Source organism: Sorex araneus, chromosome 1, assembly GCF_027595985.1.
Source record: "Sorex araneus isolate mSorAra2 chromosome 1, mSorAra2.pri, whole genome shotgun sequence".
NCBI lineage: Eukaryota > Metazoa > Chordata > Mammalia > Eulipotyphla > Soricidae > Sorex > Sorex araneus.
This window is the reverse complement of record NC_073302.1, coordinates 440,553,272-440,579,846: the sequence shown is the minus strand read 5'-3', so window position 1 is coordinate 440,579,846 and position 26,575 is coordinate 440,553,272. Positions and strand designations below refer to the sequence as shown.

At 54.4% G+C, this 26,575-nt stretch overlaps 2 protein-coding genes across 2 annotated transcripts; one reads left to right on the top strand and one right to left on the bottom strand.

The window, feature by feature from the left end:
• The first annotated feature begins 764 nt into the window (after positions 1–764).
• On the top strand, positions 765–22,383 carry KEL (Kell metallo-endopeptidase (Kell blood group)). The gene is made up of 19 exons (XM_055145936.1): positions 765–846; positions 1,092–1,178; positions 1,300–1,441; positions 1,684–1,848; positions 3,468–3,592; positions 3,857–4,003; positions 7,390–7,452; positions 7,539–7,727; positions 7,930–8,078; positions 9,250–9,379; positions 16,618–16,728; positions 17,774–17,872; positions 18,125–18,202; positions 18,773–18,876; positions 19,019–19,117; positions 19,255–19,322; positions 19,489–19,658; positions 19,995–20,090; positions 22,217–22,383. The coding sequence occupies exons 1-19, from the start codon at positions 841–843 to the stop codon at positions 22,376–22,378; spliced, it is 2,190 nt and encodes a 729-aa protein (XP_055001911.1). The 5' UTR covers positions 765–840; the 3' UTR covers positions 22,379–22,383.
• Positions 22,384–23,073: 690 nt separating this feature from the next.
• Positions 23,074–24,141, bottom strand: LLCFC1 (LLLL and CFNLAS motif containing 1). The gene is made up of 2 exons (XM_004608331.2): positions 24,006–24,141; positions 23,074–23,240 (listed from the first exon to the last, which is right to left on the bottom strand). Exons 1-2 carry the CDS (start codon positions 24,139–24,141, stop codon positions 23,074–23,076), a joined length of 303 nt encoding a protein of 100 aa, XP_004608388.1.
• Between the last annotated feature and the right edge of the window lie 2,434 nt (positions 24,142–26,575).

The following is a 26,575-nucleotide window of genomic DNA, read 5'->3' as shown; positions in this document are numbered from 1 at the left end:
GGACTTGGCCCTCTTTCCTTTCCTGCGTCCCCAGGTGGCAGGGGGATGCCGACAAGGCCCTCATTTTCCAGATAATAATTACCTGCCCGATACGGGGGGGTGCAGAGAGGTGTCACAATGCTTGGATGAGCATGTTGGGGTCCCCTGGCTTCTTGGCCTTTTCTGTGCTCTTCTGGGACTGGCACACACCCGCGCCCTCTGGGATAGCTGGCGGGAAGGTGGCCACGGATGCAAGAACCACAGATGCCGGGGATGGAGCAATAGCACAGCGGGTAGGGCGTTTGCCTTGCACGCGGCCGACCCGGGTTTGATTCCCAGCATCCCATATGGTCCCCTGAGCACCGCCAGGAGTAACTCCTGAGTGCAAAGCCAGGAGGTAACCCCTCTGCAATGCCAGGTGTGACCCAAAAAGCAAAAAAAAAAAAAAGAACTACAGATGCCAACCGAGTCCAGTCACGGGAGGAAGGAGAGAAGAATGTTCCAGAAATGAAAGAATATTCAGGAGCAGAAGCAGAGGCCGGGCAAAGAGCAGCCACCTCCGGGCCGCGGAGAAACCCCCTTTCCTGCTGCCCCCGTCCTGAGGAGCCGCGATAAAGGAGCGGGGAGGCCTGCTGTCTCCAGGCTGATAACCAGGCCCCACCCCAGCCCCGGCCAGTCCGTGGGGTGCGTAAGGGGGCTGGGAGGGGGGAGGGGGGCTGGCAGTGTCAAGGGCGCCTCCTCCTCCAGGACTCAGGCACTGGGGTGGGGGCAGGAGGGCGGCTACTTCCTGGACCCCAAGCCCTGAGCAGAAGCTGGAAGGAACCACACTCTGGGCACCCACCGGGAAGAGGCAGAGGGGAAATGCAAGTTCCCCCCGCTGGGTCAGCGCTGGGGGCGGGGAGCGGGGTGGCGGCCAGATGCAAATACTTTGCCCCCCCTGGCCGGAGCAGAACAGAGGGAGATGGAGGTGACGGGCCGGGCAGGGGAGGGAAAGAGGGTTCGGAGGGGGTCCCTCCCCCCCACAAGCTGATGCTGCTCTCTCCATGGCACCCACCCCTCCTCCCCTCTGCTTCTTGCACCAGCGTCTCTCTCCTCCCTTCTCTCCCAGGCAGGAGGCTGGAGACCGAGCCGTGAGGCCCCAGGGGGCCACCGCGCGGAGCCCGGCGGCGGGTGGAATGGGGGCTGCCTGGAGCCAGCAGGTAAGGAAGCCGCTGGGACATCGCTTCTGCTCACTCAGCCCTGGGGTACCCTGGGCGGCCGGCGGGGTCTCCGGCGCAAGGTTAACTGTCCTCCTCCCTCTCTCTCACATTCCCTTCCCAGAGGCCTGCAGAGGGGGAGCCCCCCGCCGAGCCCAGGGCCTGGTGGGCTGTCCTCAGGAGAGTGCTCCTGGCCATCCTGATCCTCAGCCTGATGCTGGCCTCCTCCGTGCTGCTGGTCTACATCCTCCGCGGCTGTGCTCCCAGTAAGCACAATCCCAGCTGCCCCTGCCCCAGCCCGCCCTCTGCCCCCATCCACCCGCCCGCCCCTCATCTCCAGGCTCACTGCTCCCCGCCCTCCCCCTCTCGAATCCCACCACCGGGACCCAGGTTCCCGGGGCAGGATCCGACCCTGTCACCCGCCTGGGTCCTTCCGGCGTTCCTTAGCCTCGCCCCTGGGGGGCGCCCTGGTCTCTCTCTTCTTTCCAGCCCTGGCTTTTCCCCACAGGCCCCTGCAAGAGGCAGGTGTGCTGGGATCTCCTGGCTCGGTACCTGGCCTCGGGGAACACCAGCGCTGCCCCCTGCTCCGACTTCTTCACCTATGTCTGTGGGAACAGTCAGTCCGTCCAGTCTCTTGTAGAGGAGAACAGAGGCCGACTCCGGGAAATCCTGGGTAAGGGAATGCGAAGCCGAGTGCCTACTCGGACCCCCCAAGCCTCTGCGGGGGACCCTTGGCCAAAGGCCTGGGCTGGCTTCTTGCTCCTCATGCATGACCTGTACGTGGGCACCTTCCCCTTCCATCTTCGCTGGCTCCTCTTCCCGTCTCCTCTTTCCCTCGTTCCTGTGTGTCATCTTCCAGGTTCGTTCACGCTCATTCGTCCCCGTCTTTTGCTAAATGTCATCTTCACTTCTCTCTCCCTGGAGTTCTCGGTTTCTCTCCCGAGGGCTGCTAATTTCCCCACCCGCCCTCCTCGCCCGCTCCTGCGTTGGGATTCTTCTCCGGGTCACGCTCACCCTCCAGCCTTCACACACACACACACACACACACACACACACACACACACACACACACACACACACACACACACACCCCTCCGGTCCGGGTCACGCTCACCCTCCAGCCTTCACACACACACACACACACACACACACACACACACACCCCTCCGGTCTTCTGGTCAGTGCCGTCCTGGGTCCTCCTCTGGGCCCGCTCTGAAATCTGGGATCGTGACTTCCAAGTTGAACGGAAGTGAGTTGGATGCTGGGGTCGGGTGATTGGAGACGATGAGAAAATGGCAGGGGGGGCGTGAGGAGGTGAGAGGTGACCAGGGGGCTTTATCTGGCTGGGTGTTGGGGGGAGGTACGTGGACAAACAGGAAGGACATTTGGTCGGCAAACCCTGGAGGTAGAGAAGGTCGGTGCCCATGGCCGTGGCAGAGAACAATGCTTGAACATGTGGGGAAGCTATGGAGGAGGCGCAGAGGCCGTCTGGAGGGTTGGAAGTGGGTTCCAAGAAGGAAGGGGGCAGGGGCGAGGACTCGGGGACGAGAGCACACAGGGATCCACGTGTTTCCGGTGCAGTTGGCTTTCCACTTCCAGCAGCTGAAATCCGGACTAGATCGTAGGGACAGAGTGGAGGCAGCCCCGCTGGGCAGGGCCCCCTTTCCAGTTAAGCACAGGTCGTCCTGTGTTTCGAACAACCCCACCACCCACAGTAAACACGGGTCTGAAGAACAAGAGGGAGGCGACAGGTGACTCAGACAGATGTTTCTCTGGTTTACGGTCTTGTGTGTGTTTGTTTTTCTGTGACCAGACAGGGAGAGAGTCTGGGCTGGGTTCCTTCTCCACGTGTCCTGACTAACGCCCTCCCCAGAAGCAGGCCTCTCTGCAGTCCCCTCATCCCCACCCCTGCACACACACACACACACACACACACACACACACACACACACACACACACACACACACACACACGCACACACACTTCTCTGGGTCCCAACTTCTGCTGTCTGGGTTCACCTTCCTCCTGCCCTCTGTCTCCGCCCATCCTCGGCTCCCATAGCCCATCCCTCCCACCTCTGCCTTCTCCTTTTTCCTCTTTTAGTGTTTCCTCGAGTTTTCTCTACTCTCCCTCACTGTCTAGTTCCGCTGGAGCTCACCTCCTCACTCTGCCACTTTCCTCCTCCCCTTTGCTCTCGCCCCCCTCCATTTCCCCCAAGAGTTTCCCCTTTCCTTTCCCGGAAGTTCCCTGTCTCCTGACATTTATGCATGTCCTTGAATCTCCCTCTCTAGAGAACCCCAATTCCTGGCCTCCAGGCTCTGGGGAGGAGAAAGCTGTCCACTTCTATAACTCCTGCATGGACACGGACGCCATCGAGATGGCAGGGGCCGGGCCCCTCAGACAAGTTATCGAGGAGGTGAGGTGGTGCCCCCTCTCCACCCCTCACCAGGGTCCTGCCGGAACTGCTGGAATGGATGGTGTCTCTCCCAGGAGCCCCAAGTTCTAGCAGGCAACTGCAAAGAGCTGTACCCTGTGAAAGCAGCCAGACCCTGGGCGGGGGGCCAGAAGGAAGGAAGTGAACCCCGCAGGGCTCGGAAACCTCAGAGCAGAAGCCAGGAAGTAGCAAACGTTCCTCATAGGCATCCATTCCCTGCACCCAGCCTGTCTCTCTCCTTCCCAGCTTGGAGGTTGGCGGATCTCCGGGAACTGGACTTCCTTAGACTTTAACCGAACCCTGATACTTCTGATGAGTCAGTACAATCACTTCCCATTCTTCAGAGCTGACCTGCGCCCGCATCCTGCCCCTCCACACCGGCCTGTCATCCAGGTGAGGGTTGCCCCGGCAAGCGCACGGTGACACCTGGCCTCTACTTCCTGTCTCAGAGGAGGGCTGATGCTTCAAAGAGCGCATGTCACCACCTCAGGAAGAGGCCGGTCTTTAGGGAACGTGGTTGCTGTCAGAGCCAGGGGCACGGGACGAGAGTAGACAAAGAGGCCAAGTGACCAGTCGGGGAAAAGCCTTTCAAAGTGTTTTCCATCTCCCGACGTCCTAACTGGCTTGACCCAGGAGCTTCTGAGCTGGAGCCCTGATCTCTGATATTGACTCCCTCTTGTTTGCTTTCCATTTTTCTCAGCGGGCCCTTTCTAAACGGAGAGCTAATGATGCTATTGTTTCTCTTTAATTGCCTGTGGTGACTCACCAGGTCATTGGGATCTAGTTCCTAAGTCTGTAACAAAACTGTTCCCAAGTCCTTCTGTGGTCTGAGCCCCGCACACAGTTCTTTGACCTCTCTCTCTCTCTCTCTCTCTCTCTGTCTCTCTGTCTCTGTCTCTGTCTCTGTCTCTGTCTCTCTCTACCCCCCCCTCTGGCCCGCCCCCTCCTCCTAGAGACCCCTGTCACACTCACCCATGCATAGCGTGAAGGACATTCCGCAGCTCTCTGCCTACGTGGCTGCTTTTGCACCTCCACTTCCCAGATCCCACACTCAGTCTGAAATGTTGGCAGATTTTGTTTCGGTTTTGGTTTGGGGGCCACCCGAGTAGCACTCCGGGGTCACTCGGAGGCTGTGTTCAGGGATTGCTTTCAGCGGTGTCCAGGGGACCGTGCAGTGCAGAGGATTGAACCAGAAGCTTCTGTGAGCAAAACATGCACTCATTGAGCGCTCTCTCTCTCCCCAATCTACACCTTCCACACTTTTCAAATTTGGGGTTTGATCTTTGTTCCTTTCAAGAGCTCTTCACTGACACCCTCTGCTCTCCCCATTAGCATTGCTGGGGGGGGTGAGGGCAGAGAGACGCTGAAAAATAGGAGCACCCCTTCCCTTGGGCCTTCCACTAGTTGGGGCCAAGCGGGCAGCGGCTCAGGAGTGCGTAAAATAGTGAGCAGGTGGGAGGCATCCGGACTGGGGTGGGCAGTATGATGCTGCTCATTGAGCCAATTTCCGGAAATCCCAGATTCCTAGGAGGGTGGACTCACAAGCAGTGGGAAACATTGTAGCTTCAGGAATTTTAAATAAAGCGGCCTGGGGGATCAGTCAAAGATGGATAAGGTGAGGAGAGGACGGTGCTGAGCTGACCCATGAGGCAGGTGGAGGCCATGCTAATAATAGTCTTTCAAAGGGCGTAGGGCAACCCCGAGCTAAGGCGAGAGTCTAGAGTGGTCTACTTCCACCATGGGGTCAGCGAAGCGTGGGGTGCAGTAGGAGATGAAGAGAAGACTGAAGCCAGGGGTTTGGACCTAGACATTTAAGCCAAAAACAAAAACAAAAAAAACAACAGAGGTTATCACATGCGACTTAAAAAAGATAACTGAGTTCTTTTATACTTGATGGCCGGGCATTGGGCTTAAATGGAACCAGTGGTCTTGGAGGTCAACCTGGAGGTGAGACAGAATCTAGCAGCACAGGTGTGAGATTCTGAATTAAGAAGATTATGGCAGAACTAGGAAACCCAGGTCAGGCACGTGTTACCAACAACCTCATCCTTGCAGTAATGATTCACGGTGGCCCTGGAGGGCCGGGCAGCAGGCTGAACGTTAAGGAAGGGAAAGGCGCCCCTGGCCTGGAGTCAGGGTGAGGGAGGAGGGCGGTGAGTGTCCTCTGCGAATGGAGAGACTGTGATGAGGTTGGGGGCCTGGCAGGTTAAAGGACTTACGGAAGGGGGGCTGTCCTGTCACAGTGGTGAGTCACAAAGGCCTTGGGAAGGTTCCGTTTTAGGAGGTAATAGCATCATTTTTTCCAGAATTTTCCAAGTTCAGAGAAGAAAGAATAAGAGACTTCATTGAGAACCTTCTGGAAATTCAGAGAAGGGTTATAGAAATATACTCAGAAATGCGGTGGAGACGAGGAGGCAGTAGAGTTGTCGATCCAGGACCCAAGAGCACGCTTTGTTCTTTAAAACATGAAACTTAGGCATGAAACGTAACGAAAGATATCAAACAAAAGTTTTGTCAGAATAGAGGTTCACGGTGGTGTGAGCGGGATAGGGAAATTGAAGGGGGAAGGGCCAGTGTGGGAATAAATAGTTTCAGGATCGAATCAGGGTAGGTCCGAGGCAGAACCAGACAAGAGAGTGAGGCGAAAGACACCCACTTGAGAAAATCTACAAAAATAAAATAAATAAATAACTCAGTAATACGTCTCCACAGAACCAACTAGAAAAGAATGCTGAAGGCTGGGGATCTAGAGATGCGGGTAAGCTGTTTGCCTCACACACGGCTAAAACTGGTTCAATTCTCTGCACCCCATACAGTCCCCTGAGTCTACCAGGAGTGACACATGAGTGCAGAACTAGGAGGAAGCCCTGAACACCGCCAGCTGTGGCCCCCAAACAAAACATCAAAGTCAATGCAAAACTCTGCAGTGAACAAAATACCACATTGTTGTGGATTGTGGATCTGGAGTTGGGGGAAAGGCAGAAAAACAGATAATCTTTTTCTAATAATGGATCAAAATTATACTGGGAAGTTTTTGGAAAGCATCTCAACTTTTTCCCCCCCAAAATGGACCAAAATTAACAGTGTGGTTTGAGGGGAGGGTAACAAAATCCATACTGGACCTTGGATTTTGCTATTTTATTTCTTGCATGAATTTTGATTTCTAAAAAATATTAAGAGGCTGGAGTGATAGCACAGCAGGTAGGGCATTTGCCTTGCATACAGCTGACCCGGTTCGATTCCTCTGCCCCTCTTGGAGAGCCCAGCAAGCTACCGAGAGTATCCCGCCTGCACGGCAGAGCCTGGCAAGCTACCTATGGTGTATTTGATATGCCAAAAACAGTAACAAGAAGTCTCACAATGGAGACATTACTGGTGCCTGCTTGAGCAAATCGATGAGCAATGGGATGATAGTGATACAGTGATACAGAGAAAATATAAGATAACTGAGGTTTGGATACTTTGACTGAGATGGGAATTCTAGCCCCTGTGTCTTGAACTTGGCCCCTGCTCAGGAAGTGGTTCCTCTTGAGTATGAACAAAAGTGTGTCTCTCTCTAAGCTCCCCCAAACTGCCTGACAAAACCCACCCTTTTTGAGATTTTCATGCCCGGCCCTGCCTGGCACCCACATTCCTCCCATTCTCTGTCCCCTCAACCTTTCCTGAGGCCCCTTTGTCTCTCCTTCACCCACCTCCACCCGGCAAAGTCCCCTTCTCCCGACTCCTGTCCTCTCCTTCCCCCACGGTCCCCACTTCTCTCCAGTCTCTCTTGTGTCCAGATAGACCAGCCCGAGTTTGACATTCCCCGTAAAGAAAAGCAGGAGCAGAAGATTTATGCACAGGTAAGACGGTCCCGCAGCCAGAGCCCTGAGGTGAAGGGAAAGGCAGGGCCCGCCGGGGGCTGGGTCTGATGCCACTTCTGCCCCAGATCCTGCGGGAATATCTGACCTACCTCAACCGTCTGGGTATCTTGCTGGGAGGAGACCCAGGCAAGGTGCAAGAACACGCCTTCTCGTCCATCTCCATCGCCTCACGGCTCTTCCGGTTTCTGAAGCCCCTGGAGCAGCCCTCGACCCGGGGGACGCACTACCAGGAGGTCACTATTGACCAGCTACAGGTGCCTGGGACTGGGGCCTGGGGCAGACAGGCAAGGCGGGAGGGTCCTCCTCGTCAGCTTTCTCATCATTCCCCTCAGTCCTTCCCACTCCAAACTGTCTGGCCCCATCGTGCCCACAGTTCTCCCCCCTCTTCATCCCCTTGGAACCCTGGCCTATCCCCTCGCCCCCGCCATCAGTGTCTGTGTCCCCTGTCTCCCCAAGGAAATGGCTCCTGCCATTGACTGGCTGTCCTGCTTGAGGGCGACATTCACACCCATGTCGCTGAGCTCTTCAGAGCCCCTCGTGGTCCATGACCTGGAGTACCTGAAGAACATGTCCCGGCTGGTAGAGGAGCAGCTGTCGAACAACAGGTTCGCCCCTCTGGGAAGGGTGGGAGGACCCCGAGGTCCCAGCACCTGGGAAGGGCCTCATGGGAAGACCGACAGGGGACAAGGGTGGGGTGAGGTGTAGAGACAGGAAGTGAGAGAGGTTTATTTGGGAGGGGGCAGGGGGGAGGAGACCCTGCATGAAATAAAGAACTTAGGGTGTAATGAGACCAGGGTTTCCTGGCCAAGAACCCAGCCCGTGGAGAGCCTTTGGGAGGCAGCAGACGCTGGGCGGCTGGTCTTGATGGCAACTGAAAGGTGTGGAAGGAAGGAGGCAGCCAGGAGAGGAGGAGGAGGAGTGGGAGGAGGTGATGCTGGATGTGTTGGTGTGGGGGAAAGCTGAGGATGTCTGTTGGCGGTGAGCAGGCTCTGCAGATCGCCCCAATCCGGGAAGTCCAGGGGAAGTATGTGTTGGAGTAGGGGCAGGGGAGGAGAAGGGTCTTGGCGCTTCTCTGCTCTCCTGGGTTCCCGAAGACAGTGGCCTCCACCCAGGGGGCCTTTGCACAGTAGCTCGGCGGTGGTGAGATCTAGAAACTCCTTTCGGAGGGAAGAAAGGCCCATTCGTGTGGGCAAGAGCAGGAAGGTAAAGAAACAAATCTAGGGGCTGGAGCCATAGCACAGCGGGGAGGCCGTTTGCCTTGCACGCGGCCCACCCAGGTTCGGTTCCCAGCATCCCATAAGGTCCCCCGAGCACCGCCAGGTGTAATTCCTGAGTGCACGAGCCGGGAGTCACCCCTGAGCATCAACGGGTGTGACCCAAAAGAGCAAAAGAAAGGAACAAACCTAACTGGCCGAGTTGCCAGGGCTGAGCCGGTCCAAGCTCAGCTCTGAGGGGCTGAGAAAGAGGCATCCGGTAGAGCAGATTGTGGCCTCCACTCGTCCACATTTTCCCAGGGCAGTCCTGTCTTCACCTGGCCCAGACCCTTCTCGCCCTGCGGCCCCAGAGGCCGGTCCTTCCATTCCAGGTCATCCCATGGCATCCTTCAGCTCACGCCACGAAGAGTGCTTTGGCTTTGGCACGTTCCGCGTGTCTGGCTATTCTCTCTGAATCCAGAGGGGAGCAAGACTTCCCCGGGAGCCTTGGGGTGGGGGGAGGCTTCTCCCAAGGGGCCCCCAGAGCTTCAGGGTCATACCCACAGGTGTCCTCTCTCCACAGGGACTTTCTGCAAAGCTACATGATCTTGGGGCTGGCGGGGACCCTTGCTCCAGCCCTGGACAGTCAGTTCCGGGAGGCGCGCAGATCACTGAACCAGAAGCTGCGGGAGCTCACGGAGTGGCCGCCTGTGGTGAGGAGGGGCAGCGAGGGGCCCACGTCGGGGGCTGGAGGAGCAGCCCCGTTTGGAGGGATCCATGTTGGCATCTCGCTCCCAGAGGTGGGCACCCTGAGTGTCTGGGATTTCCCTGGAAATAGAGAGGTCGGGCCCACAAAAGTTCCCTGGAGAACAGAGTGAGCAGGTTGGGGGCCTTTGCACGGACCTCCATGGACTGCTCAAAGGGACCTTTGCCAAGTGTGAAAGGTCAAACATGACCCGGAAATGATCAAGACTTGCTTTCTCTCTCTCAGGACCCTTAAGCTATTTGCTAAGGAATTCTGAGCTTTGTGCATGGAGCAGCTAAGCCCAGAGCTCAGGGTTCCCTGGGAGGGAGGCAGTGTGGGAGCAGAGACCCTCCCTCCGTTCGGGGGGTCCTGAAGGGGCTGCTCAATGCTCTTTGCCTAGAGTTCTCTGATTCTCTGGTTCTCGGGCATCCTGTGCCGGGTCCCAGGTGAGCAGCTGAGGTAGCGTCGGAAGGGGCTGTTCATCCTCTGCTAACCCAAGGGCACTCTGTGACCCGAGACACGGAGCACTGTCTCGAACCTTGAAATCCTGGCTCAGACATGCCGCCATCGAGGCGGAGGCAACTAGAACAGGGAATAACACGCCAGCCTCAGCACAGTTCTCAGCGTGGGTCTCGACTAAATCATCGTTGCCATGGCTGTTTTGCGTAATTCGTGGACCATTCTCTGCCTTGGAGAAACTCCCTGTTCTGAGAACCTGAAATAGTTGTGGAATCCAGAGAAGACAATGCAAGCGCAGGGGTGGAATGCACTTGTGGCTTGGGGGGAGCTGACAGTGTGCGCGTCATTTTTCTCAGCCCTTCAGCCACAAGAGCTGGTTTAATCCACGCAATTCCACGTCCCACTGCCCCTGCTTTACAGACGGGGAGACGGGGGCACGAAAGTGGGGGGGAGCTGGCTAATGGCCATCGAGCTAGGAAGTTGGCTGAGAGCTTGAATTTGCTGTCTGCTTTGCTTGGCCCCTTGGCCTATGTGCTTCGTCGTTGTGGCCCCCCCAAAGCACTCCTGCAGATGGGCAAGTCCTTGATTTTTCCAAAGATCCTGCCCAGTCTCTCCATGAACTCAGTTGCTGTAGGAAGAGAACACCAATAGCTTTCCATTGATTCGGATCAGTAAAACACAGCTTCCTGTACGTCTCAGAACTACGACCTGGTGCATTATATGAGAGGCATAAGGTACAAATACTGAAACTCAGACCTCAAGAAGGTAGAAATCTAATTCATGGCTAAAGTTGCCTTCCCTAGTCTCTACCGTATGCCTCTGCTTTATATATCTGTGGATTATACATGTACTGGGAGAACCTTCCCAAGCACTGCTCAGGGCTGCACTTTGGTGCTGGGAGTCAAACCCAGGTCAACCACATGCATGAGCCCTAACCACTGTACTCTCCAGTCCTCATATATTTATTTGTACTCGAATTAGGATAGGTACTTCCTGAGGTTTAAAATCCAAATCAGGGTTTATTAATAAGTAATTGGGTAACTTTTGGGAACCACCTAACTGAGATTTCTGGAGCGATGGTGCCAAGTTTGACCATAATAATAGCTAATGCACTTAGAGTAACCAAAAATATGTCAGGTGTTGAACACTGTTGATTTGTTGGTGGAGACCAGATGATTTATTTATTTATTTATTTATTTTTGTTTTTTGGGTCACACCCTGCGATGCACAGGGGTTATTCCTGGTTCATGCACTCAGGAATTACTCCTGGCAGTGCTCAGGGGGCAATAAAGACAATAAAGTAGCTGCAAGGCAAACCCCTACCCGCTGTGCTATCACTCCAGCCCTGAGACCAGATGATTTTATTTCATCTACCTAGAACCAACACACCTGAGGTCCTGAGAAAGGGCAAGGAGCTTTCCCAAGACCACTTTTTTTTCAGAAGCAAAGAAAGAGACTCCACAATAAATTTATATGGCTCCTGCATCTGAGTCTGTAACCACATGCATGAGCCATAACCACTGTAGGATTGAGAAATTAGAGGGTGCTACAGAAAATGACTGGCAAATTCTTTCTGTAAAGGTCAGGAGAGTACATATTTTTGGCTTTGGAGTCCATATGTTCTGTGTTGCAATGACTCACTGCTGCCCTGGTATGAACAAAAGCTACTGTATGGTAAGGACATGAGTGAGTGCAGCTGTGTTCCAAGAAAACTCTGGTTTAGACAATAGATCCTCTTGGAGTTTCCGAGAGGGGGAGATCTAGGCGGGCTTGCCTGACTAGCAGGATTTCTCTGCACACGGTATGACAGAAGCAGTGTCTGGAGAGAAGGGCTTTTAGCAGAGAAACGGTTATCAGTTCAGGAGGGACAACATTTGGTCCAGGTGCATGCTGCTCGGTGGAGTATCCCCGGGTGTCCGTGTATAAGAAAGGGGCCCGGTGAGTGGGATTGAGAGCAAGTTGACTCATCACAGGAGGGAAATCAGAGAGGAAGAGGAGAGCAGGCAGGGCCACGCAGTCCCTGAAAGAATATTTAACCTTTTCGGGGCTGGAGCAATAGCACAGCGGGTGGGGCGTTTGCCTTGCACGCGGCCGACCCAGGTTCTATTCCCAGCATCCCATATGGTCCCCCGACCACCGCCAGGGGTAATTCCTGAGTGCAGAGCCAGGAGTGACCTCTGAGCATAGCCGGGTGTAAACCAAAAAGCCAAAAAAAAAAAAAAAAAAGGAATATTTAACCTTTTCTTTGGCATCATATGAGACCCTATTGAACTATTTCTCTGTTTTGTGTTTTCAAAAAATATATTTTGAAACTGAGCAACAGGATTTCCTGAGGGATATATGGGAAGATATGGAGAGTGGAGTTGAAGACCTCACCAAATTTTTTACCCTAATGTGAATTACGGGTTTCTAATCAAAGTCCCTGAATGAAGGCTGATTTATAGTGTCTTGGTCCAGGAAGATTTGACAAGGCTAAATCTACCTCCATAATTTTAAGACATTTCTGTTTTTCACCTAAATATGTATTTAAATTACTTTTTATTAAGAGACCATGAGTTACAAAGTTATTTATCATTGAGTCTCAGGTAGACAATGTTCCGAAGCCAACCCACCATTACGGTCAACTCCCCTCCTCTAGTGTCCCCTAGATTCCCTCCCAATCCCGTCTGTCTCCTTGACAGGCACATTTTTAAAGTTTTGTGGTTGTTGTTGGATTTCTTGCCTTTCATTGTTGTTGCTCCCAGGGTTTAGGTGTAGATATACCACATCTCAATAGCAACAATATGACTTAGGTCTATTGTCATATCTTATAGACGAATATTGAGTATGCAGTCAAAGAAAATGGCTGTTAACCAAATTTTTCTCTGATAAGAAGCTATATTTGGGGAAGCAAAGGAATTCGCTTTTGCCTGTTAAAGGTGAATTATTTATATTTACCCCCAGCATCCCAGTTTTTCCAGTTATTTTTAGCCTTTGTTTCAATAATCCACAGTCATCATCATCGTCATCATCATCATCATCATCATCATCATCATCATCATCATCATCATCCCATTGATTGTCGATTTTCTTGAGTGGTCTCAGTACTGTCTCCATTAGTCCTAGCCCTGAGATTTTAGCAGCCTCTCTTTACTTGTCCTTCCCAAACCGTGCCGCATTGGAGGCTCTTTCAGGGTCAGGGGAATGAGGCTCATCATTGTAACTGGTTTTGGCATATGAATATGCACTATTATCCTTTAATGTTTGATCATGGGTTTTTAGCAGTTTTATTTAGTGTCTTCCTCTAGACTTCAGGACTACTGCTAGACTTTCCTGAGTAGCTAAGGCCATCAGGTCAGGTTCCCGAGGCCCTTGCTGTTGCTCTAGCCATTTGTTAATACTACTTATCTAAATTACTTACTGAGCACCGGCTTTTTGTCAAACAATTCTCTAAGCACTTAGGAAACCACAATGAACAATGAAGGGGGAAAAAACCTAGTGCTGGGCATTGTCTTCGAAAACTTTAATGGCAGAAGAAAGACAATAAAGTAGCTAAAAAAACCCAACAAGTTAGGTGGTAACCAACGTCACGGAGAAATGCAGAAAAAGATGGAGGCATGGCCACGTTGGGATGGTGATTACAATGTCAATAACACAGTCAGGGATGTCATGAATCATGAATCATTATTCTGCCGGCTGAGAATCTACCCCAATTCCATTCCTATCCAACACAGATTCCCCACCCACACCCCCTCTAATTCACAAGGGCTTGAAATCAAGATGGTGCCTATGGAGTGGCCTGCATCTAGAATCTACTTCTGGTGCGTTTTCTGATCTTCCAGAGCAATCTAGTGAGGACTTGCGGAAGGGAGAATGGGTGCTTAGGTATGAGTTTCTTGTTCATAGCTGGTATGACCAAAGTTGATAATTTAGTAAATGCCAATTGCTCTGTTTGGAGGGAAGACGGTGGTAGTTTTGGATGAATCTTGCCATAGTGGTATTTTGTTGACTTTCAGAACTTTGAACAACCTTAATTGCCAACCTTCAAAAATTAGGTGATGGTAGATCGTCAGATGTCTATAGTCAGATGGTCAGCCTCATTTCATTTAGTGCACATGATGCTCCAGCAACTTTGGGCACTTCTTTAGTAGACCAGAGCTAGTGACGCAGCGTGTTTGGCCTGAGCGAGCTCTCTTATGTGTTCTCCCTCCATGCCCGGGAGATCTGAACTTGGCTGCATCTCTCAATAAAGTAGCTGTGTTTCCCCCATTCGACACAACAACATTTGCTCTGTGATCAGTCCCTGGGTGGCAAACCTTTAAACCATAAAGATTTTTATTATTTTGACATTATTTGTCCAGGGAGCCTATACTGGCCCTCAGTAGTTACACATTATTTTCTAAGTATTCACAAAACACTTTGTTTAATGATTCATTCTAGAATCTTCTTTAGAAATTAACATTAAAGATTCCTGGCTGGTCTGTAATCTCTAAAATCTGCTTTCCCCTCTACTGAAATGGGGTACATGTTTGCTTCCCTTGGATTCCTGGAATTTTTCCTGAGTTCTATCATTTCTCAAATATTTTATTCATGATCCTAGAGTTATATCAGTAACCCCTCCCCTGTGGCCTAAAATTAATCTACCAAGCTTCATTATCTTGCATTTGAAGTATTTCTTCCATCCTTTACATTTTCATAGTATACCCTATATATTTTTCTCTGTGTCTTCAGTATATATAGTATATTATATCACTCCATGTCTTGATGGATAGCACAGACTCTCATAAACCCCAGCCGGTGAATATATAACCTGCCAATCTCCATCCCTAAGGCCTGCATTTATTTATAGATTCTGAAAGTTATTTTCCTGCTCAAGGAAAATGTGACCCCGCACGAGTGTGACCAAAAGAACTCCAGTATTGCACAGGGGTGAGCACTGAATGTGCAGTTTGCTGTGGCAGCCCTACTTCCCCATAACCCAATTGGACCCACCATGACCTCAGCTGTGGAGCCATGGAGCTGCAGGCTTAGGCGGTGGGAGAAGTTAGAACCAGGGAAAGGCATCAGGAAACCACTTCAAGAACCAGGAGGTGTGGGAAGATCTGAAAGAATCTCAACAGCAAATTAAGGCTGGAGCTGTGAACTTAAGATGTACCCCTGCGGTAGCCCACACTAACAGAGACTAAGAGGCAGTCCAAAGCCAAGCTGGCTCACGGGACAGAGGAACGGGCTCCAAAGGCAGGCACGCTTGACTCAGTCCTTGCTCTTCCACACACTTTTGCTTGAAATTCATGTTTACTTTTGTGTGCCTTTTAGAACTGCAACTCACACATTATAGGAAATCGTCCAATTCCATGCTAGACCCAGTGGTCTGGAAAAAAGAACTCATAGAAGATACTCATCCTAACAGACCAGACCCAGTGCTTCTCCGTGACCCTGGGCTTGCCTTTCTTGAGCTCCCATTCATGGAAAACCCCATAAACTCTCTCACTCTCTCATGCTCTCTCTCTCTCTCTCTCTCTCTCTCTCTCTCTCTCTCTCTCTCTCTCTCTCTCTGCAACCTTAAGGTGAAAGAGTGCAGGGCAGCCTGACCCCCTGCCCTGTGAGGAGATCTGTGGGAGTAAATAAGTTACAGGAATGAAGTCTTGTGACTTCATCCCACTCAACCCGAATTAGCATATTAGCTGGTTCTTCCAGAGCCCCAGCTCACTCCCCTTAGGCCAGCTCTGCTGTGCCTGGCCCCTTGGACCAGGGTTTTCTCAGTGAACAACACCACTCCTCAGTCAGCTCTTTAAAGCTGTCCCAGATCTCCCAGCATCTCTCTCTTATTCTTTGTTGTTGTCATTTTCGGTTGGGTTGTTGTTGTTTGGGGTTTTTGGTTTTTTTTTCTTTTTTTCGGTTTTTGGGCCATTCCCAGAAGTGCTCAGGGATTAACTCCTGGCTCTGTGCTCAGGGATTATGGACAGTGATCCTGAGGACCATATAGGGTACTGGGTATGGGACCTGGGTGCATGCAAAGCAAGAGCCCTACCCATGGTACTATTTCTCCAAATCCCATCTGCCTCGTATTTATCTTTGACTTCTTGCTCAAGGAAATATCCCATTCACCAAGGCAATGAGTTTTTGTCTAACCTTTAAGGCTGAAGACCACGATCACTCTGTCTTACTTCTCTTCCCGGTTTTGGTTGTCTCTTAAGTCCCTGAACTTGTATCTTTAGAAGTTAGCTCTTTCTTTTGTCTTCTTCTCTAGCAAATAATGTCATCTAAACTCAAACTCAATGGGATCACTTTCTTTTTCACTGTACAGGATCCTCTGAAGTGATTCACAATCCCCATTGGAGGATGGGGTCAGGGGGCGGGAGTGGGCAAGGGCCTTCTCCACCAATGACCGTTTTGAGCAAAGCCACCTGGGAAGAGGCGTATTCGTGTGTGGAGAGGGTGGGGACAGGACAGCCAACACCCCTGCTAAGATGAGTTTTCTAGTCTTCTTTGCAGGAGCCTTTTGGTTCTCCAGAAGGGACTTCCAAGAGCCCAGGCTTCCAAATTCAGTAGCTGGTCAGCATGAATGCTTTGCCCACCCGGTGTCATGAGAGCAGGCCGGGCGCAACATGTCTGGTCTCTGAGCTGGGCAGCAGGAGCCTCAGGCACATCCTCCGAAGGAATAATCAAGTGGCACAAACCCACTACGAAGATGGAGCCCTGTAGCCCGGGTGATGGGCCAGAGAGAAGTGGGGGAGGGAGACGCTCATTCTGGCTTTGTCTCTGCAGCCTGAAGGCCCTCGATGGATGGAGTGTGTGGAGAAAACAGGAACCTTCTTTCAGTCCACCCTGGCGCCTTTGTTCCTGCGTGAGGCCTTCAGCCCCAGCACCAGAAGTGCTGTATGTGAGGGAGCGTCCCAGCCCGCCGCCCTCTGCCTCTTCCCACCCAAGCCATCTCATCCTAACTCTCATTTGCTTTGCCTGTCCCATGGGTCTGCATGGTCAGGGAATCAGACATGCAGAAAGAGAGAGAGACAGAGAGAGAGAGACAGAGAGACAGAGAGACAGAGACAGAGAGGGAAAGAGGGAGAGAGAGAGACAGAGACAGAGACAGACAGAGACAGAGACAGAGAGACAGAGACAGAGAGGGAAAGAGGGAGGGAGACACACACACAGACAGAGAGAGACAGAGAGAGAGATTGTGTGCTCAGGCCAAGAAGTCACCAGTCACCTCACTGTCGTACTCTTGTGTTTCTTCAACCATAAAATGAGAGTTGAACTCCCTCACCTCTAAGGTAACTCTACCGTTTTTTTTTTTTTTTTCACAACAGATGAAACAGTGTGAGAAAGGAATGATATCATCTTGAGAGATGCAAATAACTACAAATGGCCTTTTGGGGGGTTCTTTGTTTGGGAGTCACACCCGGTGATGCTCAGGGGTCACTCCTGGCTCTGCACTCAGAACTTACTTTTGGTGGTGCTCGGGGGACCGTATGGGATGCTGGGAATCACACCTGGGTTGGCCGAATGCTAGGCAAGCACCTGACTCACTGTCCAATCACTCTGGCCCTTGTCTACTGGTACTTTTGTCAGCACCGGCCAAGAACCACTTTGCTTCTCAGCACTACCTGAAGGGGAGCTTGGACTCGGGATTAAGGCCTTGCCCCGACACTGGGCAGAGAAGGGGTTGAGGGGCCATTGTCCTCTTGCCTAGCTGAGATCCAGGCTGAGACACCCCCGGGGATGGAACTCCCGGACACCCCCTTTTTCTCTACGACAGCACCTCCTTTCTGCCTGCACAGATCTCATGCCCTGGAGGCTTCGGCGCCCCAGGAAACATTCCATTTTCTCATCCCTCGTTCCTCTTGCCTCTCCTTCTCTGCTCCAGACCCCTGGCACAGACTGAGTCTGACCCAGTCTCTGTGCCCGCATCTCACTCCCGCAGGCCATGGAACTATTCACTGCCATCAAGGAGGCCCTTGTCACCCGCCTGAAGAGGCTCCACTGGATGGATGACAGAACCCGGAAGGAGGCCCAGGACAGGGTGAGGCCAGAAGGGAGGGACAGGGCGGGATGTGGCAGCTGGTATCAAGTGCCAGATGTGCGTGGCAGGAGGGAAATGGAGGGGGGGTCCCAGCAGCTGGAGGGGGCACTGAAAGGCTCTAGGGACATACCCCTCTGCGGCTCTGGGAGCTGAGGGCCACAGAAAAGGCTGAGATAGGACAAGGAGCAGGAGCGAGCCCGCCGTTCCTCTCAGGGGAGCGAGGACACTTCTACCTCGTGCCTCTCTCCCCAGGTCACCCAACTGCAAGTGAAGATGGGACCCCCCGACTGGGCCCTGAAGCCAGCGCTGGCCGGAGAGGAGTCTCAGGACGTGGGTCCCTGCTGGGCACTGCCTTTAGTGTTCGCTTCTCCTGCCTGGTCCTGCTGAGCGGCAGCGGGTCCCCCTCCCCGCTGACCCTCACTCGCCCGCCCCATGATGGGAGGCGAGAGCGTGTGCTCACAGCCACTGTCCTTCTTGGCCCTTGTCTGAGTGTGTATCCAAGAGCTGTGTATTCGAGAGCTCACGTATCTGAGCGTGTGAAGCTCGTCTGACCTAAGGGTGGTGGTGTTTGTGCTGGTTCGCACTGCATTGGTGTGTGTGTGTGTGTGTGTGTGTGTGTGTGTTTGTCTGCGTGTATGTGCATGTGTGTATGTGTGCGTGTGTGCGTGTGCATATGTGTATGTGTGCATGTGTGTGTATGCATGCATATATGTGTGCATGTGTATGCGTGTGCATATATGCGTGTATGTGCATGTGTGTGCATGTGTGTGCGTGTGCATATGTGCATGTGTGCGTGTGTGCGTGTATATGCACTGGAGTGTGTGTGTGTGGCTGTGGGGGAGGTCCCGTGGGCATGACTATTATTCCTGTGCATCTGAGCTCTTTCCTGCTTCCTTCCAGATCCAACTCGGACCCAGTTTCCTGCAGTCTATCCTTAGCTGTGTCCGATCTCTCCGAGCTAGGAATATCCGGAAATCTACGCAGCCACCATCCCCGCACCCCAGGTGAGAGGGGGCCACCGACCTCCCGACGGCCCTGCAAGCTTGCCAGGAAGGGCAGCCGGGGCTCCCACGGGGAGGGCCTCCTGCCCGTGGAGGGAGCAGCAGCGGACGGCGAGGCTGCTGTTGACCTGAGCTCTCCCCACAGCCCCTGGGAGGTCAGTGTTCACTACTCAGCACCTGAGCATGCGGTGGTCTTCCCGGCCGGACTCCTGCAGCCACCCCTCTTCCACCCTGGCTACCCCAGGTAGGGGCTGCGCTATGAGGACAGCCAGGGGGGTGTCCACGAGCAATGGACAGCAGCTACTGCGGAGGGGTTTCGTGTTGGGGACTGGGGGTGCCGGCCTTGCAGGATTGGGGGGTGACACACCCTTGATTCCCCAGAGCTGTCAACTTCGGTGCTGCCGGAAGCATCATGGCCCGTGAGCTCTTGCGCATCTTCGACCAACTCTGTGGGTAACAGCGGGCCAGCGGAGGGGCCCGTGGGCACCAGGAGGGGAGAGGGAGGTTACTGAGGGGCTCCACGAGGGGGGCCCTCTGCTGGGAATACCCAGAGTGGCACCCCTGCCCTCAGCCTTTCACCCCGTCTCAACACTTTCCCTTGCCCCCTTTTAACAGTGCTTCCTGGGGGCTGTCCAACGTGTGATTCTCGTGCCCTGGAGGGGGCGCTCCTGTGCCTGGAGCAGCGCTATGCTGCCCTTTCTCCACCTGGCAGAAGCCCCTTCATCAGCGCCCACGCGCTCCTGGAAAGTGCCGCGGACCTGGGGGGGCTGGTCACTGCGCTTCAGGTGACTCACCTCCCAGTGGCCGGGGTCAGCCGTACCTGCAGAATGGACATGTCGCCCCTGATTCTGCCTCTTGCCTCCCCTCCCCTCCTCCATATGCGGTCACAGAGCTTTTGGCCCTTCACTCCCCTCCCGGGCATGTAGGGGACCCTGCACAGACCCTGTCTCTCTGGGGTCTCCCTCCCTGGGGTTCTGGCAAGTTTGCTTTCCCGGGTTTAGACCCCTCTGCCCACGCACAGCTGGGAGGCGGAGCCACGACCTGGGTCGAGGGGGACACTGGGTGCCCAAGTAAGTGGCCGTGACCATGGACCTTACGGAAGTGCTCTGTCCCACATCCAGGCATACAACAAGCGGCTCTTAGGGCGCCGCGGGGAGACCACCCTGCCCCGACTGGACCTCAGGCCCCAGCAACTCTTCTTCCAAAGCTACGCCCAGGTAGGCAGCTCCACCTCACACCTCAGCGTGCTCTGTGTAAACACACACACACACACACACACACACACACACACACACACACACACACACACACACACAAAGAAAGGGGTGAGGAGGGGAGAACCTCACCGCACTGGGCACTGGGCACAGGGCAGCGGCGCTCTGTCTCTCCCGCCACCCGAGTTCAGTAGTCTCCAGCCGCTTCCCCCACCCCGGGGAGACTGATGGCGATGATGAGGCAGGCGAAGGAACGGAGCCAAGCTGGCTGGTCTCAGTTGCAGTTTATTCCAATCTCCTCTCTATACACTCCTGTCTCTCTCTCTGCTTCTTCTCCAAGCCCCCTCATACAGCCACCTTAAATCCCCCACAGGGGCTTACACATAGGTGTGGTCATAATCAATAGGGCAATAGAGGTAAAGTTCTTTCCCTCAGGGGATGCTTCTTCTAGGACAGATTCTCTTTCAGCAGGACACCCGCCCAAGAGCACAATCCCATGGGTGTGTTTCTCCTCTCCTTGTCCAACTAACATATAAGTATTCATATTATTAATCATTTTGTATGGGCATAGCAAGAGATGCATTAAGATTATAGAATTGCTCTCCTGGGGTCATCTCGATCTCAGACTACAGTGCTCAGGCCAGATTAGTCTTTCCTATCCCTAGCAGGGTCCTAGTCTCATCGTTGCTTTTGGATCATGACATGACATGTCCATGACCAAGCTCTTAACTTATAGTTAAGCATTAGGTGCTTTGGCCAGGCCCATCTCGATGCCATGGTAGCACATAACTCACCGCTTGCCCTGGGCCCATCCCGTCCCTCGTTGGGATCCTGCTTTTGGGGGTGCTAGGAAGTAAGGGCAGCTGAGGCTTGAGTCCAGAAAGCAGATGCCCGGGAGTGAATAATATTTGAAGCCAATTAAATCCCATGTTACCAAAGCATATTAACAATTGTCTTTCTTTGTCCATACAAAAAGGATATTGCTTTAAAGTAAACTATTCAAAAGACATAAGAGAGGAGAAAGACAATATTAACAATACAAGTACACTGTCTTAGCAAGGTCTGACCTTACAAATTAACAGAGTTTGATTAGGGGAAGAGCTGATTAACTGGTTGGGGAAGGGAGCATAGAAGTGAATACGGATAAACAAAGGAATGGGAGTGACTCGGGAGCACTTTGATGGGTGTGACTGATATACCTAAGCTCCTAGTGGCAAGGGGAGCAGGACATACCAATGTAGTCTAGAATTGTTTAGAGATTATTACCAGATAAGCCCAAACTCTGTGGCAAGGGAGAAAGGACAAACCAATGATATCCAACAGTGCTCCAGACACCTTTCCTCAGGACCTGCCACCTTCGGCCACGGAAACCCCTTCCTAACACTCCATTCTGACCTGTCCGCTTACAATACTAAGCCTTCTGTTAAATAAACATAATCTCTCCCCAAGCCCTGATGAGCCCAATTTGTTTCTTCCCTCTCCCCCTTTCCTAGGACTGAGACTTCTAAATGAGCCTTCTCAGACCATCCACAGACCCTAGGCTACCTCAGAGACCCCCGCCTGGGGATGACCCCCACTTGCTTTAGCAGCTCCCCTCCAAGACCACCCCCTGGCTCCACAGTCACTGCCCCTAATTCCACACCCTACTTCCAGATTCCTCACAGAGAGTTCTTTTTTGGGGGAGGGGAGAGTTTGGACTATACCAGGTGATGCTCAGGAGCTACTCTTGGCTCTGCACTCAGGAATTACTCCTAGCAGTGCTCAGGGGACTATATGGGATGCCGAAGATCGAACCCAGTAGGTGGTGTGCAAGGTGTGCAGCTGACCCATGTACTTCCGTTCCAGCCCCCTCACTGAGAGGTCTCACGGGCTTTACCTTTCACTCCCTCACACCCACTGCGTGACATGCCCCAGCCCCTTGACCAGACTCCCACTAGGTCCATAAATGATCTACAAACTGCAAACATGCCTCTCTCTCGACGTGGCCTTTGAGCCCTCCCAGTCCTGTGCTCATTTTTGTCGGCTCTCCCTGTCCAGGCCTAGTCCCCAGGTCTGCCCATCAACCCGCCCCAGTCTGTGTGGGGTGTCTGCTAATCTCCCTTCTTGCGGGGTCCCTTCTTTCTCCCCAGATGATGTGTAGGCAACTCAGTGGCCAGGATGCTCCAGAGAAGCACAGCCCTCCTACCCTTCGCGTTCATGGACCTCTGAGCAACGCCCGGGCCTTCTCCAGATACTTCTCCTGCCCTCGCAGTGCCCCCCTGAACCCCTCCAACCGTTGTCAACTCTGGTAACTGGGTTGCCCAGGAGATCTCTGGACCACAATCAACATCACCCAGCTCCATCCAGGGGACTAAACCGGGCCCACGTCTCCCCTTTGTCCGTTCCAAAACAATCAGAACAAGAACTTGGCTTCTCTCTCTCTGGATGACTCTTTTCTGCAGTGTTCTGGGCTTAGAAGTCAGAAAAGACAAGAGGAAATGTCCCCAGTAGAGGCCCCTGGTACCAGGAAGGAGAGGGCCCGGGGCTGGTGAGCTGGTGGGTCTAAAGGTCGGTGGACCGAAGGCTGGGTGATTACAGAGATAGCAGACAAAAGGGCTTTGGTCAAGCTGGAAAGCTGCCCCCCATTGTTTTCAGGACTTTATTGCTATTACTTTTATTTTGCTGCCTCCACCCTCAAAGCCAGGGACTGTGCTGAAGAGACAAGGGGGAGGGGAAGGGCTGGAACCGCAGGAGCGGGGTGGTGATGGGGCACTGCAGATGGGCAGATCCAGGAACTCTCCGATGCTGCGTGGAGAGGTGCAGAGCCACGGGCTGGAGCGGGGGGTCGGGGGTGAGGTGTGTGTGTGTGTGTGTGTGTAGGGGGGTGTGCACGTGCATGCGTGCACATGTGTGGGTCCCACGGGGAGTCAGTAAGCAATCATGAAGCGAAGGTACATGTCCAGGTCCTCCTCCAGGAGCCAGGCCACCATCTCAACCTCGACGTCCCTCATAAAAAAACCACGATGCTGGCCAGATTGAAGCAGAAGGCCAGGTCGAAGACGTAGGTGTGGACGGATGCGGACTTGGACACCTTCTGGATCATGCCCACCTGATGCCACATCTCCCCCTCCGAAAAGGCGTAAAAGTGTTCTCTGTACTCTGCTTGGTCCTGGTCTGAAACAGGCAAGAGCAGATGACACTGAAAACGCGGGTCCTGACCGTGACCCCCGACCTCGACTCTGGTCTCAGGGGGAGAAGTTGGAGGGCAAAGGGGGGTTGAGGGGAACGAGGACCCAGGGCCTTGAACTCTACTCCAGGTGGAATGTGGCCGCCCCATAACCTTGGCCTGGACCCAGAGGCCACATTCCAGCTGGAGGTCATTTCTGAGCCGTGTGACACAGGGCTCTGGCTCAAGTGCGCACACAGCTCACTTCCAACGTCCATGGCCGCGTCCCGGGTGCTGCCCGGGCAGGGCCTGCCGTGGAAAAGGAAACCAAAGCTTCGTAGCAGGGAGGGCATTTGCACTGGCTCAGCGGGCCCCCAAGGAGGGCCCTGGTGGAGGACTCCTGCTCCAGAGCCTTCTCCACAACACTTCTAGAACCTTCTCCGGCTCACGCCACAAGAACAGAGGCCAGGAGGGAGAGTTTTCTCAACGTGCACATCCCCATGAGAGTTTTCTTTGGCTGGATCACAGCTCTGTGGCCTGAGAAGGGGCCACTCTGCCCACCCCTACCTCACGCCCACTCCACCCCTACGTTTCTCTCTTGGTTTGGGGACCATACCCAGCAGAGCTCAGCTAGAGTTTTCTCCCCTGGGGCTCAGCGGACCTTATGCAGTGCCGGGGACCGAACCCAGGGTCCAGCACTCGTGTGCAAGTGCTGTAGCCTCTGTGCCCGCTCTCCTGGCCTGGGCCCCGTCTCCTCTCCCTCCCCCGCCTACCTGTGGAGGACGCCTCCTCCGCACGCCTTTCCTCCAGGTCTGGGCCCTCGTTCTGAGGCGTCGCTCTCTCCACACACAGCAGCAGCAGGACGACTGAGAGCAAGGCGGCCCTGCGGAGCTGGCCTCCCGGCGACATCGTGGGCCTGCCCCTGCGCCGCCTCCCCAGGTCCCTGGGGATCCCCCCACCTCCCTCCCTGGCCCCGGGCCAGCTGGATTCTCCTCCCCGCATGATTCTCTTCCCTCCCTTTCCAGAGCACCTCTGACTTCATAAGCTCTGTGACATCACAGCCACGGGACCCTCTCTGGATCATTCCACTGGCAGGCCAGAGAGCGAGGAGGAGCAGGCAGCAGGGACCCCCCAGGGAGGACTAACCCCAAGGAGGTCGCCCTATGGGAGGCAGCCAAAAACACTGAAGCGTGGGCCTGCGTGGTGGAACAGCGGGGAGGGCATTTGCTGTCAGGCAGGCAGCCTACGGGATTCAATCCCCGGAGTCCTCAAGGAGTAATTCCTGAGCACACAGCCAGGAGTGACCCCTGAGCACTGCTGTGTGTGCCCCCCATAAAAACAAAGCATTGCAGCATTTGGCAGATGCTTCCACAGGGAACACGCCATGAGCTCCACTGATGCCAAATGATGAGTAGCATCCAACCCATTATAGAGATGAGGAGACTGAGGCTGCCCCACGCAGCATCTCGAAGATGAGAGGCAGCAGGCCCCGCTGAGAAACACATCTTCCCGCTCTTCCATGCAGCCTTTCTCAAAGGAAAGTGGTTTGCATGGGCTATAGTGAAGCGGGTAGGGCGTTCACATTTCACGCGGCCGACCCGAGTTCGATTCCTCTGTCCCTCTCGGAGAGCCCAGCAAGCTACCGAGAGTATCTCGCCCGCACTGCAGAGCCTGGTAAGCTACCCGTGGCGTATTCGATATGCCAAAAACAGTAACAAGTCTCAAATGGAGACGTTACTGCTGCCCGCTCGAGTAAATCGATGAGCAACGGGATGACAGTGACAGTGACAGAGGCAGGGAGGTTGGAATGAGCATCGCTCTGTTACGGGCAGGGCGAGAAACCACAGAGATGGAGACTGCATGAAGGATTGGTGGGGTGTGAGAAGACAGAGAGGCAGAGAGCAGGGCTGAGGCAGTGCTTGCTCCTCCATGCTCCCAGCCTGGCCTCTTCCTGTTTCCCCCTGTCCTGGAGAGTGGGGACTCTCCTCACTCCTTGGACCTTCTTCATCCTCCTGGACTCTGACAAAACCTGCTCGCGGCTCAGGGTCTTAACTCTTGGCTTAGAGGAAGGACTTGCTTCAACAGGGAAGAGGGTCCTCAACAGGGCGGAGGTGAGGACCTCCATCAGGGGGAGGTGAGGGTCCCCATCAGGGGGAGGTAAGGGTCCCCATCAGGGGGAGGTGAGGGTCCCCATCAGGGAGAGGTGAGGACCTCCATCAGGGGGAGGTGAGGACCTCCATCGGGGGAGGTGAGGACCTCCATCGGGGGAGGTGAGGGTCCCCATCAGGGAGAGGTGAGGACCTCCTTCAGGGGGAGGTGAGGACCTCCATCAGGGAGAGGTGAGGGTCCCCATCAGGGGGAGGTGAGAGTTCCCATCAGGGAGAGGTGAGGACCTCCATCAGGGGGAGGTGAGGGTCCCCATCAGGGAGAGGTGAGGACCTCCATCAGGGGGAGGTAAGGGTCCCCATCAGGGGGAGGTGAGGGACCCCATCAGGGAGAGGTGAGGACCTCCATCAGGGGGAGGTGAGGACCTCCATCAGGGAGAGGTGAGGGTCCCCATCAGGGGGAGGTGAGAGTTCCCATCAGGGAGAGGTGAGGACCTCCATCAGGGGGAGGTGAGGGTCCCCATCAGGGGGAGGTGAGGACCTCCATCAGGGGGAGGTGAGGACCTCCATCAGGGGGAGGTGAGGGTCCCCATCAGGGGGAGGTGAGGATCTCCATCAGGGGGAGGTGAGGGTCCCCATCAGGGGGAGGTGAGGGTCCCCATCAGGGGGAGGTGAGGGTCTCCATCAGGGGGAGGTGAGGGTCCCCATCAGGGGGAGGTGAGGGTCCCCATCAGGGGGAGGTGAGGACCTCCATCAGGGGGAGGTGAGGGTCCCCATCAGGGGGAGGTGAGGGTCTCCATCAGGGGGAGGTGAGGGTCCCCATCAGGGGGAGGTGAGGATCTCCATCAGGGGGAGGTGAGGGTCCCCATCAGGGGGAGGTGAGGGTCCCCATCAGGGGGAGGTGAGGATCTCCATCAGGGGGAGGTGAGGGTCCCCATCAGGGGGAGGTGAGGACCTCCATCAAGGGGAGGTGACGGCCCCCATGGGGGGGAGTGAGGGACCCCGCAGGGGGAGGTGAGGCCCCAGTACTGGATCTCCAGGAACCTGCCTGGGTGCCCCCGGCCCTCTGCACCCATGATCCTGGGCAGGCAGGGCTGTGGGCAGCACCGGGCTGGCCTTCGTCATCCTGCTGCCCAGAGGAAGGGTGGGCGGGGTGGGCTGGCGAGGGCAGGGGAGACGTGCCCTGGAGAAGCAAGCCGAGGCGGGCTGGGGGGCAGGAGGGCTCAGATCGGAGCCTG

Bases quoted from the DNA above. Each gene is read 5' to 3' on its own strand.
- KEL (XM_055145936.1), top strand. The intron at 1,179-1,299 runs GTAAGGAAGCCG...TTCCCTTCCCAG, and splicing joins GGGCTGCCTGGAGCCAGCAG to AGGCCTGCAGAGGGGGAGCC. The intron at 1,442-1,683 runs GTAAGCACAATC...TTTTCCCCACAG, and splicing joins CCTCCGCGGCTGTGCTCCCA to GCCCCTGCAAGAGGCAGGTG.
- LLCFC1 (XM_004608331.2), bottom strand. From the start codon at position 24,141: ATGTCGCCGGGAGGCCAGCTCCGCAGGGCCGCCTTGCTCTCAGTCGTC. The intron at 23,241-24,005 runs GTAGGCGGGGGA...TGCCTGTTTCAG, and splicing joins GGAGGAGGCGTCCTCCACAG to ACCAGGACCAAGCAGAGTAC.